This window comes from Jatropha curcas, unplaced genomic scaffold (assembly GCF_041381405.1).
Source record: "Jatropha curcas cultivar XTBG-Jc1 unplaced genomic scaffold, XTBG_Jcur_1.0 HiC_scaffold_221_pilon, whole genome shotgun sequence".
Lineage (NCBI taxonomy): Eukaryota > Viridiplantae > Streptophyta > Magnoliopsida > Malpighiales > Euphorbiaceae > Jatropha > Jatropha curcas.
Window position 1 is genome coordinate 16,408 of NW_028322420.1, and position 15,378 is coordinate 31,785.

A 15,378-nucleotide genomic window follows, 5' to 3' on the forward strand; every position below is an offset into this window, starting at 1 on the left:
AGTTGATAGTGAACAGTACTATTGCGTTACTGTTGCTGAGTCCGTTTCAAGTAAGCCCAGCACTATTCACGTATACAATTACTATTCACGAATACAGGTACTGTTTACGTATACTATTACTATTCAGTCATACGGTCACTATTCACGTATACTACTATTCACGTATACGGTTTCTGTTGGTGTTAATATTCTGCACAAGTCAAAAATGGACGACAAAACAACAGGCACAATGGTTAGACTCAACTCATCAAACTATGCAGTATGGAAGATATTAATGGAAGATCTTCTATGCTGCAAAGATCTCTTTGAAACGATTGAGTTGAAAGGGGTCAGACCAACTTCAATAAATGAAAGCGATTGGAAGTCAATTAACAGAAAAGCAGTCGCAACCATCAGGCAGTTTGTTGAAATGAGCGTCATAAATCATATCGCTCATGAGAAAGATGCCTATTCAATCTGGAAGAAGTTGGAGGATATGTATGAGCGGAAGAATGCCCAAAACAAAGCTTTTTTAATTAAAAAGCTTGTAAATCTAAAGTACAGAGACGGCGAAAGTGCTTCAGATCACTTGGGCAAACTTCAAGAAATAGTGAACCAACTGACAACGTCAAAGATAGTGTTTGACGACCAGGTGCAGGCACTATTCTTATTGAGTTCCTTGCCGGACAGTTGGGAGACATTGACTGTTACGCTCAGTAATTTGTCGGAGGGGAATCTGACCTTAACCACAGTTAAGGAAAGCATTCTGAATGAGGAAACCAGACGTAAGGAGAATGCTACGAGTAGCAACTCAGACGCACTCGTTACAGTTACAGAAAGGAGGGGGAGAAGCAGAACAAGATACCCCCAAAATCCAGACAAACGTGACCATTCACGGAGAAGATCCAAGTCAAGAAAAGGAGTCACTTGCTATCATTGTGGCAAGCCCGGTCACATCCAAAGGCACTGCAGAAAGTGGAAGAAGGAACGAGCCAAAGAAAATGATGAGGAAAAAGACGATACGGAGGTAGCTTCAGTAGCTATTGATGCTGACGCACTTGGTGATGGTAGTGCGCTGATTTCTCATGCTGGTCTCAGTGAGTGTTCCACTAGTCAACAATCTCTTTGGATTATTGACTCTGCATGTTCTTATCATATTTCTTCAAAGAAGGAATATTTCTCATCCCTTACCCTCGGAGATTACGGCCATGTCAAGACTTTGAATGGCACATATGTGAAAAATTGCGGCATTGGAACAATATACATCAAAATCAATGCTGGTCATGATCTCTGGTTAGAAGATGTGAGATACACTCCTACAGCAAACTTCAATCTGATCTCAGTTCATTGTCTTGATGAATTGGGCTATGCAAATCTATTTGTTAACAGGACGTGGAAGCTTTCCAAAGGTAATTTGGTGTTCAGTCGAGGAAGAAAGTTCAACACCCTCTACTAGACCCAGGCTAAAGTTTGCACAGGAGTAGTGAATGCAGTTGAAAATTCATCTGCTGAGTTATGGCACAAACGACTTGGGCATTTGAGTGAGAAAGGAATGGAGACTCTCACCAAGAAGAAAATGCTGTCTTTGAAAGGTTTGCCTATTAAAATGTGCTCTGATTGCTTGTCTGGTAAACAACATAGAGTTTCCTTTCAAAGATCTCATTCTCCATCTAGAAAACCTGGTATTCTAGAATTGGTACACACTGATGTTTGCTCAATGGGTGACAAATCCTTGAGTGGTTGCTCATATTATGTTAGCTTTTATTGATGATCATTCTAGAAAGGTGTGGGCTTTTCCAATAAAGTCAAAAGACCAAGTGCTGGATATGTTTAAAGTCTTTCATGTCAGTGTTGAAAGACAAACGGGAAGAAAGTTAAAATGTGTTAGAGCTAATAATGGTGGTGAGTACAGAGGACCGTTTGAAAAGTATTGCTCAGAACACGGCATCAGACTTCAGAAGACAGTTCCCAAAACTCCACAACAGAATGGAGTTGTAGAGAGAATGAACAGGACCATTGTTGAAAGGGTTCGATGCATGCTCTCTCATGCTAAACTTCCGAAAACCTTTTGGGCTGAAGCAATGAATACTGCAGTTTACTTGATCAACCTTTCACCTTCAACCTCCCTCAACGGAGATGTACCAGAAAAGGTGTGGTCAGGGAAAAATATTTCTTACGATCATCTTAGAATATTTGGCTGCAGGGCTTTTGTTCATGTTCCAAAAGATGAAAGATCCAAGCTTGATTCGAAGTCAAAATAGTGTATCTTCTTGGGTTATGGAAATGATGATTTTGGGTACAGATTATGGGATCCAGTTGAAAAGAAGCTCATCAGAAGCAGAGATGTCGTATTCCTGGAAGACCAAACCATTGAAGACTTTGAGAAAAATGAAAAGCCAAAGTCTATCAATGAGTTTCCTGTTAGTCTTGATGCAGAACCTCGTGTAGAACCACAAAATGATGAACCTGTTCAGAATGATGCTGAACCAGCTCCAATAGAAGAACTGCCTCAATTGAGAAGATCTGCGAGAGGCAGGATACCTTCCCAGAGATATTCTCCTAATGAGTATGACTTATTGACTCAAGGGGGAGAACCAGAGAACTACCAGGAGGCAATGGAAGATTGTAAAAAGAATGAGTGGTTGAAAGCCATGCAAGATGAGATGGAGTCCTTGCATGAGAACCAGACTTATGAGTTGGTGAAACTGCCTCAAGGTAAGAAGGCACTGAAGAACAAATGGGTGTTCAGGTTGAAGGCTGAACAGAACAACTCACAACCAAGGTACAAGGCGAGACTGGTTGTGAAGGGATTCGGTCAGAAGAAAGGAGTTGACTTTGAAGAAATTTTCTCACCCGTAGTCAAGATGTCTTCTATCAGAGTTGTGCTCGGATTAGCAGCTAGCCTGAATTTGGAGATCGAGCAACTTGACGTAAAGACTGCTTTCCTCCATGGTGACTTAGAGGAGGAAATTTATATGGAGCAACCAGAAGGATTCAGAGTCAAAGGCAAAGAACACTTGGTGTGTAAATTGCAGAAGAGCTTGTATGGCCTCAAACAAGCTCCCAAACAATGGTACAAAAAGTTTGACTCTTTCATGGTGAATCACGGGTATGAGAAAACTACTTCTGATCATTGTGTATTTGTGAAAAAGTTCACAGAAGGCGACTTTATTATTCTCTTGTTATATGTGGATGATATGCTTATTGTGGGCCAAGATGCTAAGAAAATTGAGAGCTTGAAAAAGGAACTTGGAAAATCCTTTACCATGAAGGATTTGGGATCGGCAAAACAGATACTCGGAATGAAGATCTCCAGAGACAGGAAAAAGAGAAAGTTGTGGCTGTCTCAAGAAAAGTATATCGAGAAAGTTCTCAACAGATTCAACATGAGCAATGCGAAACCAATTAGTACTCCACTTGCAGGTCATTTCAAATTAAGTCTCAGTCAATGTCCTTCAAGTGAGAAAGAAAAAGAAGAACTGAAGAAGATTCCTTATGCATCCGCCGTTGGCAGCTTGATGTACGCCATGGTATGCACAAGACCGGATATTGCTCATGCTGTTGGTGTTGTTAGCCGATTTCTTTCAAATCTAGGTAAAGAACACTAGCATGCAGTAAAGTGGATTCTCAGGTATCTTAAGGGCACTTACAAAATGTGCTTATGTTTTGGTGATAATACACCTGTGTTAGATGGTTACACAGATTCAGATATGGGTGGTGATGTTGATTCGCGCAAATCAACTTCTGGATATCTGATGACTTTTGCAGGAGCAGCAGTTTCTTGGCAATCAAAATTGCAAAAATGTGTTGCACTCTCATCCACTGAGGCAGAATATATCGCCATTACAGAAGCTAGCAAAGAACTCTTGTGGATGAAGAAATTCCTACAAGAATTGGGTGTAGAACAAGAGACGTACATTCTGCTATGTGATAGTCAAAGCGCGATACATCTCAACAAGAATTCGACCTTTCATTCAAGGTCAAAGCACATTGATGTGAGGTATAATTGGATACACGATGCGCTGGAGATGAAGTTATTTCAGATTGAAAAGATTCACACTGATGATAATGGCGCTGATTTGATGACTAAAGCTTTACCTACGGAGAAACTTGTCACTTGCAGAAAGATAGCCGGTATGGCTAACGTCCCCACTTGAGTGTGCAGGGGGAGATTTGTTGTGCGGTGCCCACTCAATGGGACCCACATTTGAAACAAATACAAATAAAAAAAAAAAGAGAGAAGAATGGAAAACGTGGTAGGACCCACACGTAGTTGAAAAAGGAAAGAAGGAAATGGGAGATTTCTTTGGTAGGTGACCTGTATTTCGGTGGACGCGTAGTTAATGCGTCTACCCTCTCCTATAAATAGGAGATGGCTCAGCCATCTCAATACACACAACCGAGCGAAGAGAGTTTTTGAGAGAGTTTCAGTTTTAGAATTGGGTTCTAAAACTCGGGTAGAGAAAATAGTGAGGATAATTTGGGAAACACTTTCGAGTGCCACTATTTTTGTATTACTCTCTTTGTAAGCCTACTATTTTTAATAGTGGAAGAATTATTCGGTTTTTGTCCCGTGGACGTAGCCCTAACAGTTAAAGGGTGAATCACGTAAATATCTGTGTCATATTTATATTTTTCCGCTGTGTTATTATCGTAATTTTATTGCCGGGACCCTAACAATACTAATGAAATTTATTTATTTATTTGTTTATAAAAAAATTGAAGAAAAAAAATTAGGGGGGTATGATGGTCATTTCCTTCCATGTTGACTCACGACACCGTTGTTCATTTTCCGGGAAAGTTTCTAAACAAGCCTATATATCGACCTGCCTTCCTTAGCAGTTAACAGCTTACTGAATGCATTTGCATGAAATTGAAATGTTTTTCTCTCCCAAAAAACGATAAACACCACAACAAAGCTTTTTCTCTCGTATTCTTAGCTCTGTTAATTTGAATCTGCCGTGCGGTACTTTATAAGTTAACGAATTTAAATTATAAATTTTTAAACAAACCATAAAACTTAATTATTTAATTCATGTTTAGTTGCGTTATTAGAAGATATGTAATTAGACTGGGTTAAAAATAGCTAACAATACATCAGGAGAGCTTGTTAGTAATTTTAGAATTGTTTCACTTACTTGAACAATTAAAATTGATTATCAAACTAATAAAATAAATTGGATAGAATTAAGTGAAGTCAAAATTCCTAATAGTTTTTAATCATTGATTTATTTTCATCAAATATTTTTGTTTGATTTCTTACTCATTGTTTTATTTTATTTTTCAATCTATTTTCCTTTTTATCATTTAAATAATAGTAGGTAACACAATTTTCGTACTTGGTATACAATTTTCGTGGGACGATATTTTACTCATTCTTTATTACTTGTTTGTGATTTCATATACTTGCGAAAAAGCCTGTCAACGCATGGGTCCTGTGCGGCCCTAGTACACACCTAATTAAACTGGGTTAGAACCTCAATTATTATTATTATTTTTTTTTGTAAATAATATATGTGTGTAATTTCACTTTTGTTTCAACAAGGCTCACTTTTGCTCAAGATTGTGATAAATATTGGGTGAAAATGTTGCTAGATTTGACAAGGATTGCTCAATAGAGGTTGCTAGTATGACTTTTTCCTTTTTTAAAATTTGGTATTTTCAAACTCTTATGTGGATATCAATGTATCCGAAAAGAATAAAATTTGAAATAATTTTTTATTATCCTATTTGAAAATGAATTAATTTTTATCCGAAAAATTGATTTCTTCTGCTAAAATCATTTCTTATTCCTATAAAAATACTCAAGTTATGTCTTTTATTATTTTCTTTATTACTGAATTGGCAAATTTGAAAAAAAAAATATCAATGGTTTTCATCTTCTTTTTTTCCACTTTAGCACGTTTAAGTTTTTGATTTACTTGAATTTAATATCGTGTACTCCTTTTTTTTTTTTTTTGTTTTAAATCGTCTGGTATTTAGAGTTCGAATCTTAGACATTACTTATGAAATCCAGCGCCTCATCACACGTGGACTTTTTTTTTATTTCATTGTTGTTGGCAGTTCAATGTACGAATGAATTGTGAATTTCTTATGGTTGGATATTTTAGACTAAGTTTGGATAAATTTCTTGTATGAATAGAGGTTGCTAGTGCGACTTTTTTCTTTTTTAAAGTTTGGTATTTTGAAACTCTTCTGTGAATATCAATGTTGCAAGTATCCGAAAAGAATAAAATTTGGAATAATTTTTTATTATCCTATTTGAAAATGAATTTTTTTTTTCCGAAAAATTGATTTCTTCTGCTAAAATCATTTCTTATTCCTATAAAAATACTCAAGTTATGTCCTTTATTATTTTCTTTATTACTGAATTGGCAAATTTGTAAAAAAAATATCAATGGTTTTCATCTTCTTTTTTTTCCAATTTAGCACGTTTAAGTTTTTGATTTACTCAAATTTCATCTTCTTTTTTTCCACTTTAGCGCGTTTAAGTTTTTGATTTACTCAAATTGAATATTATGTACTCCTCTTTTTTTTTTTTTTTAAATCGTCTGGCATCTAGAGTTCGAGTCTTAGACATTGCTTATAGGATCCAACGCTTCATTATACTGGACCAATTGGTGGTTGGTTTATATACTCCTCTTTTAATGAAAGGATTTCTAATATTAATTTTTAAAAAATTCAAAAACTTCGATTTAAATTTAATTTTTATTATTAAATTGAAAAAATTACATCATTTAATGTGATATACGTTTTATTATTTTCTTCTCTCTCTTTTCTAAACAAAATCTTAAAGGATTTTAATCTTATCCTTTTCATTCGTGTGTGCAGTGTTCTTAGAAAAATACTATCTAATAGCATAAAAATTCACTTGTAATACGATTTTGCTAATAAAATCTAATGAAATTTTCGTCTACATAATTAAATTATTATATATTATGCTCAATAAAACAATCCATTTGTGTTTAATTAGATGTTCAAATAATGACATTTATAAAATTTTGTAATTTGTAAATTTGAAATTGTGAATGTGATGGCTACAAAAGTCTTACCTAAAAAATAAAATAATTTTTTAATATAAATAATTATTTCATCTGTCTCTTCAAAACAATTATTTCAAACTGTAATTAGTAATATTAAACAATTATTTTAAAACATTCATTGAGTAAATACAGCAAGAGACAACCTCCTCATTGAGTAATATTCACCAACTCGTTAATAACATTTATAGTAAAGCCTCTAAATAGAATTCGACCCCTACTCTCACTTTTCACAAATTGAAACAAACCCACATATTACTCTACCTATTTCACATATATGGTAGTAATACATAATACTAATTAAAGATAAACTTCAATTACAGACCTTAAACCCAACACATGGGTTATCTTATAGTCACCAAAACCAGCATCAAAAAAGAGTTTAGCCCATTCTTTCTTGTTTCTTTCTTTACCACTAACCAACACCATCATCAACATGTCAAAGAAAAGCTGAGTTTCAATGGAGTCATTATTCTGTTTGTGGGTCTCCATCACCATATCTATAATAATCAGCTTTCCTCCTTTTCTGCCCTTAATTGCTTCTTTACATTTCTTCAATATCTTTATGCATTCTTCATCACTCCAATCATGCAAAATCCACTGCTTATGATCGAAAATAAAATTAAAAAATTGTTAGCAGAATATCAGCGCAGCATGCAGGAGGTTAGACATTCAAAAGCAAGATTACCTTTCATCTAATACCAAGTAAAATAAGGAAAAGATAGAAAAAAGAGAGAGCATAAATTTCAGTACATGCCTTCAGTAAAATTGCATCAGCTGCAGGAGGAATCTCCTCGAACATGTTACCACCAACGAATTTCAAGTTCTCACCATCTTGAAGACCAGCAACGACATGGGGGAGATCGAAGACAAAGCAAACCAAGTGAGGAAATGCATTAGCTAAAATTGTAGCCACAGTTCCTGTTCCACCTCCAACATCAACCAATGACTTCAATCCATCAAACACTCCTTTGCATTCTTTTATCATAATACTCATAACCAACCTAGCATCACTTGCCATAGCTTCATTAAAAAAATTGTTGAGCTTAGGATCTTGACCAGCATACTCCCAAAATGTCTTTCCATGAAATGTATAAAATGTCTGTGGATCATCATTCAAGAACCAAGTGCTTAAATAATGCCATGGTCCTGTTGAAACTGGATCAAGCATGGCTAGCAAGAACGGTGCCACACTCGATGGATTTTCTTTAACAAGAAGCTTCGATGCATTAGTAAGAACATACCCTTTTATTTCTCGGCCATTTTCTTCTATTTTTGCTACAGCAAAAAAGCCAGAATGGACTAAAATGCGCATCAGGCGAGGAATGCAATGCGCTTTGGTTGGGTGTATAGATAGGGCATTGATTAGGTCAGAAAGAGTCATGAGCTTGCCATGCTTGTTAATGGCGTCTGGTATTCCTAATTGAATTGCACATTTTAAGGACATGGAATTTATGAAGTTGAAAATATGGTTCCATATATGAGCTTGAGCTTCAAGCTGCTGATCAGAATCTAGGTTTAGAATTTCTTCAGCCAAATGAGCCATTTTTATGGGCTTGAGGCTAATAGTATTAGGATATGGTAGAAGTACAAATATGATGAACAATCAATCAAATACTTTTAAGTATATATAGAGAGAGTGGTGGGGGATTTCTTCCTTTCTTTCTTTATTATTATTTTTTTTCAAACGCTAATTATTTTATTTTTCCCCCATGCATTAGTATATATTTTATTTTATTTTTTTCACATTATTCACATTGATGCGTGGTAGTTGCCACAAATATTCTGAAGTTAATATAAGAATAATAATATATAAGAAAGTAGAAAATATCCTCACACCTTTTTTACAAAAAAAAAAAAAAAAAAAAAAAATCAATCTTCTTTCCCATGTATTTTTTCATGAATAGAATTTCTGATTTAATGATAATCATTTACCAATAAAATCTCTAATTTAATAATAAAAGGGATTAGTTTCTCATTTAACCGTTAAACGGGATGTGAGATGATGCCCTTGATAAAAACTAATAAAAAAATTGATTTGGTTTATGATACGATAATTATATATATTTATTTATCTGGTGTATGGCTTCATCCATATAATAAATTAATTCAATAAAGGAAAACACTTACCTATATCCAGTTTATGAACTCACTTATACACTAAATCAATTACAAATAATGTTATACTTTAAATGATAGTATTTTTAATCATACATTAAGAAAAAAAAGATAAAAATAATAATATTTTTTTAATTGACTTAGTGTATGGGAACACCCGGATATATTCAAGAAATTTTTTTCAATAAAACCATTTGGCAGTATATGGACCACCGATATATAGAATTGTCAAATTTTCAATCCCAACCAAACAATAAACAGAAATTCATTTCCTTTATTTTCCCACCTCCGATAAAAATAAGAAGAAAAAAAAAATACAATCCAACATCTGAACACACAGCAAGATTCAATCTTAATGCCAACAATTTCATCCAATGGCAACACAATTTCTAATATCAAAACTAGCAAAACCCATCAACAACCACATCTAAAATATAAAAAAAATCAAGAGCTCTTGATTTCGATGTCCATTAAACTCACCTACATGGAAACACGAAGAGCTTTAACTGTGATTAAGTCCCGAGTCGAATTAGACGGTCCTTAATAATAGAGTCCGGATACCTATAGTTTAATATATATATATATATAATCTAACAATAGAACTCCAAATTTTCCTAATAAACCCATGAAAACCAAAAACAATATAGTAAAACAACATTTTCTGAAAAAAAAAAAAACTTTTGATGGATTTGCACTAGAAGTGGACAGGAATCACAAATTAATGGATCCCAATTTTGTAAAATCCAATTAAAATATCCAACTAATAACTCGATATGTAACGCCTTGATTTTTCTGTGTCTAAAATAATAGTTTTACCGGTCTGTAAATAGTACCACCGCTCTGTGAATAGTACCATCAGTTCGGGAATAAGTATTATTTTGGTCCGAAAAAATTACTATCTATGTGTCATATTTTATTTAATATTTTTGGATTATGCATACATGATTTTTATGAGTAGAAAATAAGTAAAGAATATTTTTGGAGAATTTAGATAATTAGTGAATAGTGAATTATGGTGTTATATTAAGTAAGGAAATTTGCGGAATTTTTAAGGATTAAGTTTGAGAATTTTATGAAGATAAATAATATTTTGAAGGAATTTAATTGGAGATTATTTGTAGCCATTAGATGAGATTACTTTTGACTTAATCTTAGCCATCCAATTGTGGGAAAAGACTAAACTACCCTTTAGTTGCTTTATAAGTCAACTTCTCAATTATTGAGCAACACTTTTTCTTTTCTTCTTCTTCTCCGTGTTAACGCCAACTCCCTATTCTTCTTCTCCTTATTTTTTCTTCACCATACACTTAAATTCAATAACAAAGGTCTACAAATATAAATATAGTAAGGTGATATTAATTTAGTTTAAATATCACATTCAAAGATTTGCATAAAGTAAATTCTCATAAAGCATGATGAGATTATATGAACATATCCTGAGATCATATAGTTTATTCTCGTTTAAGATAGTTGGTATGATTAAGAAAATAAGGACTTGATATATATATATAATGAATGTATTTAAGTGATGAATATTAAAATGTTATTGAGTAATTATGTAGTTATGAAATTATAGAAGTGTTATTGTGTTGTTATTGGAGTTTGATGGGGTTTGGAGTTTGAATTTGGGAGTGTTTTGTATTCATATGTTTGGTAACCTCTATTTTTAGGAGAAACTCTTGCAGTTTTTCTGTAGGACTCTCCCAAATCATTTTCAAAACAAAATATTATTACTTGCTAAACTTGTGAATACTAAGTCACTTCTAATTCATAATATGGTTGTATGATTTATATGTAGGTTAGGACGGTGCCTCCGGCACTGAATGTGACATCCACCGTCGGATCTTTCAGGATTGGGCGGCGAGTGTTACACGATATTTTTTACTTCTCATATAAATGACAAGACCAATCAAAGCTACTACTGATGGATTCCTTTACCTTTAACTTATGGGGATCGGCATGGCATATGGTGCCTTTTGTCTCCAGCTATTGTGAAAGTTACAACGCTTAATCGTCTTATCATGCTTTGCAAGTAGTTGACAATGTCATGAACCCACGCACGTAAGAGTACTTAGTTAATGTTACAATTAAAAATATTTGTTATATTTAACCAAAAAAATATATTTGTTTAGAAAATCTACCTTCCTAATCTATATATAATCTTGAAGTAAAAAATAAGCTAACACGTTCTCTCTATTCAACATTCTTATTTATCATTTTTTTATAGATTTTTTACTTTTCTTTTTCATTTTATTATAATTGGATTGGGTTTTAATATTTTTTAAGGTCTCTTTATCCATATAGAATTATTATCTATACTAACAAATTATGATTTGATTGGATTTTAATATTTTTATAAGATCACTTTGTCCATATGGAATTATTATCTATACGAACAAATTATTTAAATTACAAAGTCTAGTTAAAACTTAGCTATCAGATTTAACTCTTACTATATATAAATAATAAAATTAACAACATAAAAAACGTTCATGGCACTGGATTGGATTGCTAATGATCTATATCTCTCTCTACCTTCCTCAATCTTCCACTTACATGTGAATAAAAAATCTTTTCTTTAGTGAGCAATTATTTAGTTGTATATGAAGTGCATGTAGCTTTTTAAAAATATTTTTTTCTTTTAATTCGGTTAAGCGACGGTGAATATGTTGTTTGAATTGGAATAATTTTGTATTGATGTCTTGCCAACTGATTCCATGTACATAATGCAATCAAGTAATTAATTACTAAACATTCCCAAATTTTTGAATATTCTACTAATTAATAAATTGATTATTTCTGTTTCAAAACTTTTCGAAGAAACGAAAGCATAAAGAAAGCAAAATGGAGGGCTTCTTTTATTCCGTCTTGATCTGAATGCAATTCACATGAATATTGGTTTAATTAAAAAAATTTATATGCGTTCTTTTTCCATTGACTAATTTATTAATGCTGTCTTATAAGATACTCTCTCATTTGCTGTATTATTTATTATTAATTATCAAATAAATTAATTGTTAGTTTTGTTTTTTCATTTATCTTCTTGGCCTTCACTAGCTTTTTTTGGAAAGGTTTTTGTCTCATCTAGGTATTCGTTTGAAAGGTAGTCCACGAAATATTAGGTTGTTGAAATTAAGAATCACAACTCATAGGAGGCTTTGAATATCTCCTGTTATTTTGACGTAAAAGAATTTTACTATATCTTTTTGCTAAAGGGAAAAGCATTCTTGCTTTCTGGAACTTTAATATTAATAAATAATTAAAGTATATTTTACTGTTAAATAATTTAATTATACAATAAATAATACATCCATCTATGTATCATCCATTTGAATTGAAAAATTTTATTTGTATGGAATTATCTATGATAAGATAAATCGTTTAAATTATAAACTTTAACTAAAGCCTAAACATTTAATTGAATTGTATACTTATTTAAAATAAATTAATGGCGCTACAATTTCTATAATTTAATAATTTTACAAATAAGATGATAATTTGATAAAGCGGAAAACAGATTTTTAATAATATATTAAATACAACTTAATAAATATAATATACAACGATAAAAAAATTTATAGAAAAAATAGTTCTTTAACTAACTAAATAATTAATAATAGCATTGATATTTTAAATAATAAAAAATTTTCAGTATCTTTTTTAATTTAATATCTAAAAAGTTTTTCAGTTTTTCTCAACAATTTAATAAATAATTAATAATATCATTAATATTACTTCAAATAACTAAAATATTTGTCATTAACTGATTTTCTTCTACAATTCAAATATCAAAATCTAAAAATACTTTTCAAATAAGTTATTTCTAAAAATAAAAGAAGCCTAAATGAAGAAGTTTTGCAGTTTGTCAAGTGGAGTCCTTGTAGGGCTTGTCGCAGTCGGTGAACGACAGGTTAGCTATATGTCACAGATTTCATGACACGCATTACTATAACGAGATTTCATCTAAAAAAAACGATGTCGTTTTTGGCAGAGCGCAGTCAGCTGACAAAGCATATTATAATTATGACACGTGGTTAAAGCGCGCCGTCTGAAAAAACCTTCTGTGTCGAGAAGGCGCGATTGTATGGTGGTTCTCTGCTTGTCTCCTAGTTCATCTTTTATTTCTTTGAGTAACAACGTCGAACGGCTTATGTGCGCTGCAACCAAACAAGTGAAGTGGTCGAAAACGTATAAAGAAGTAATATGATTTTACCAGTGGTAAAGCTAGGAACGCTTGCTCTCAAAACGGTTTGCAAACCCATAGCCAATAGGCTCAAGAAGGAAGCAGGGCTGCACCCCAGGTTCCGTCAGTTCATAATCAGCATTGCACAGGTTCTCTTCTCTTCTATTCGTTTCCCTTCTTGTGCAATTATGTCAATTCTTGATCTGTAAATATTCTGTCTTTATCTATAACTTTGTCGATTTCAGTTTATTTTCCTTTATTAGGCAAACCATCGATTCACAACAACAGTGCAAAGGCGGATTTACGGTCATGCAACTAATGTTGCAATACGTCCTTTGGATGAGGAGAAGGCTGTCCAAGCTGCAGCTGATCTTATTGGGGAACTCTTTGTTTTTACGGTATTTCTCTCTTCCGGTTCCTGTTACTGGTCTAAAATTATATAAAAAAGATTGGATTTTTAGGCATACATTTGCAATTTTGCATTGCTGTTCTTGAATGTGTATCAACATCTAAATGTTTTTGTTTTCTGGTATATAAATTTCATACATTGTTTTTTCCAAGCAGGAATAATTCTAAACTGGTTTTGCATGAATTGGGTAAACTGATGAAATTCCCATTTCTTTCAGGTTGCTGCAGCTGCTGTCACTTTTGAAGTCCAAAGGAGTTCCAGATCAGAAGCAAGAAAGGAGGAGATGCGAATACGGGAATTACAAGTATGTGTTCTTAACTTTATATCATCCCTTGACCCATTGTGTTGCCCTGACATTATATTTTGATTGACATTTTTATACACCTTTCTAATAGAGAAGCTTTGTTTCTGCCCATTATCCATTTTTCGTTGTATTTTTTCTTTATTGCAATTGAGGAAGGAAGGGAGTTGACAGATGGATGGAATATGATAAAGATGATAAGGTATTTAATTCAAGCATTATCCACTTGGTCTCAAAAAATTATATAATCTGTGTAGGCTGCAGGCATGGGTTGCCTGGAATTCTAAAATGTAAAATTTCTAATCATGGAAAATCAAGTTGATGCATTGTCTATTTATTTATTGAATATGCCATTTCCTCACATGGAATGGATCCATCAGAAAGTGGTGCAATTTACTCTACTTGTGTCTATCTAAATTATCTTATCAAATGTTAACTTCAAATGTGTAATAGTGGTTTGGGTACCATCAACTAGGAATTATAAGTGCTTGTCAAACCTTTATCACTTTGGTTTATGCTTCTGTTTGAGCTGTGGAGAATTTTAGTTTATGACCTACCGGTGCTCTTGCCCTTTCTATATGTGTTTTGGTTATGTTATCAGCTGTTAAAAACAAATATCTTCACTCATTAGTCAGGGATTCAGATGTTTTGCTTGCAATTAATATTTGGAAATATACACTTAATGCTCTAGTCTGTTCTTAAGCAAAATGTACTGCTGTTGCAGGAGATGAAACAAAGAGATGAAGAATTAGCGAAGGAAGTTGAACTTCTTAAACGCAAACTCGAAGACCTGGAAAAACTTGTCAAAGGACGAGGACTTGCTGGCCTTTTCAACTCCAGGCATGGCCATGTATTGTTGGATTTAATTTTCTATTGTGGGCTTAATATGTAAAATTAAATATGTACAGCAGTCCAATTGTAAAGTCAATTTCAAATGTGGTCTTGATTGTGAATAATTGACTATTGAGGTATCAACTAATTATAGATATTAAGTGTAGAGACCATTATATAATTCCTATTTCGTTAAAGGACCGAAATAGGAATTGTACTAACCCTACAGGTATATAAAGGTCGTGGTCCCCAGAGGAGTTGAATACGATTCAGTTTTACGTTCCTTTCGTATTGCTTCCGCTAAATCGATTCTTCAATTCTCTGGAAGGCTGCAAACCTAATTTTATACATCAAGATCGACGAACAACGATGTCAGGTACGCAACCTTTTCTTATTCAATCTATTTTGTTGAATCTAGTGGTTTGCACGATCTAGGTTATTATTGAATTATTTGAGATTAATTCTTACAAGTGGTATCAGAGCCTTGTGCATAATTGCTAGATTTTAGATTGGTTTT

General features: G+C 33.0%; 2 protein-coding genes across 3 annotated transcripts; one reads left to right on the plus strand and one right to left on the minus strand.

The window, feature by feature from the left end:
* Positions 1-7,110: 7,110 nt before the first annotated feature.
* On the minus strand, positions 7,111-8,624 carry LOC149491933 (putative O-methyltransferase 3). Its single transcript, XM_089716961.1, has 2 exons — positions 7,777-8,624; positions 7,111-7,619 (listed from the first exon to the last, which is right to left on the minus strand). The coding sequence occupies exons 1-2, from the start codon at positions 8,563-8,565 to the stop codon at positions 7,320-7,322; spliced, it is 1,089 nt and encodes a 362-aa protein (XP_089573087.1). The 5' UTR covers positions 8,566-8,624; the 3' UTR covers positions 7,111-7,319.
* A 4,546-nt stretch (positions 8,625-13,170) lies between these two features.
* On the plus strand, positions 13,171-14,986 carry LOC105646867 (OPA3-like protein). 2 transcript variants are annotated; one of them, XM_089716960.1, is made up of 5 exons: positions 13,171-13,469; positions 13,584-13,718; positions 13,947-14,033; positions 14,190-14,232; positions 14,755-14,986. In XM_089716960.1, the coding sequence occupies exons 1-4, from the start codon at positions 13,341-13,343 to the stop codon at positions 14,199-14,201; spliced, it is 363 nt and encodes a 120-aa protein (XP_089573086.1). In that variant the 5' UTR covers positions 13,171-13,340; the 3' UTR covers positions 14,202-14,232; positions 14,755-14,986. The 2 variants fall into 2 exon arrangements, with proteins under 2 accessions (XP_089573086.1, XP_089573085.1); XM_089716959.1 differs by lacking the exon at positions 14,190-14,232 and having other exon boundaries at positions 13,172-13,469.
* Positions 14,987-15,378: the final 392 nt, after the last annotated feature.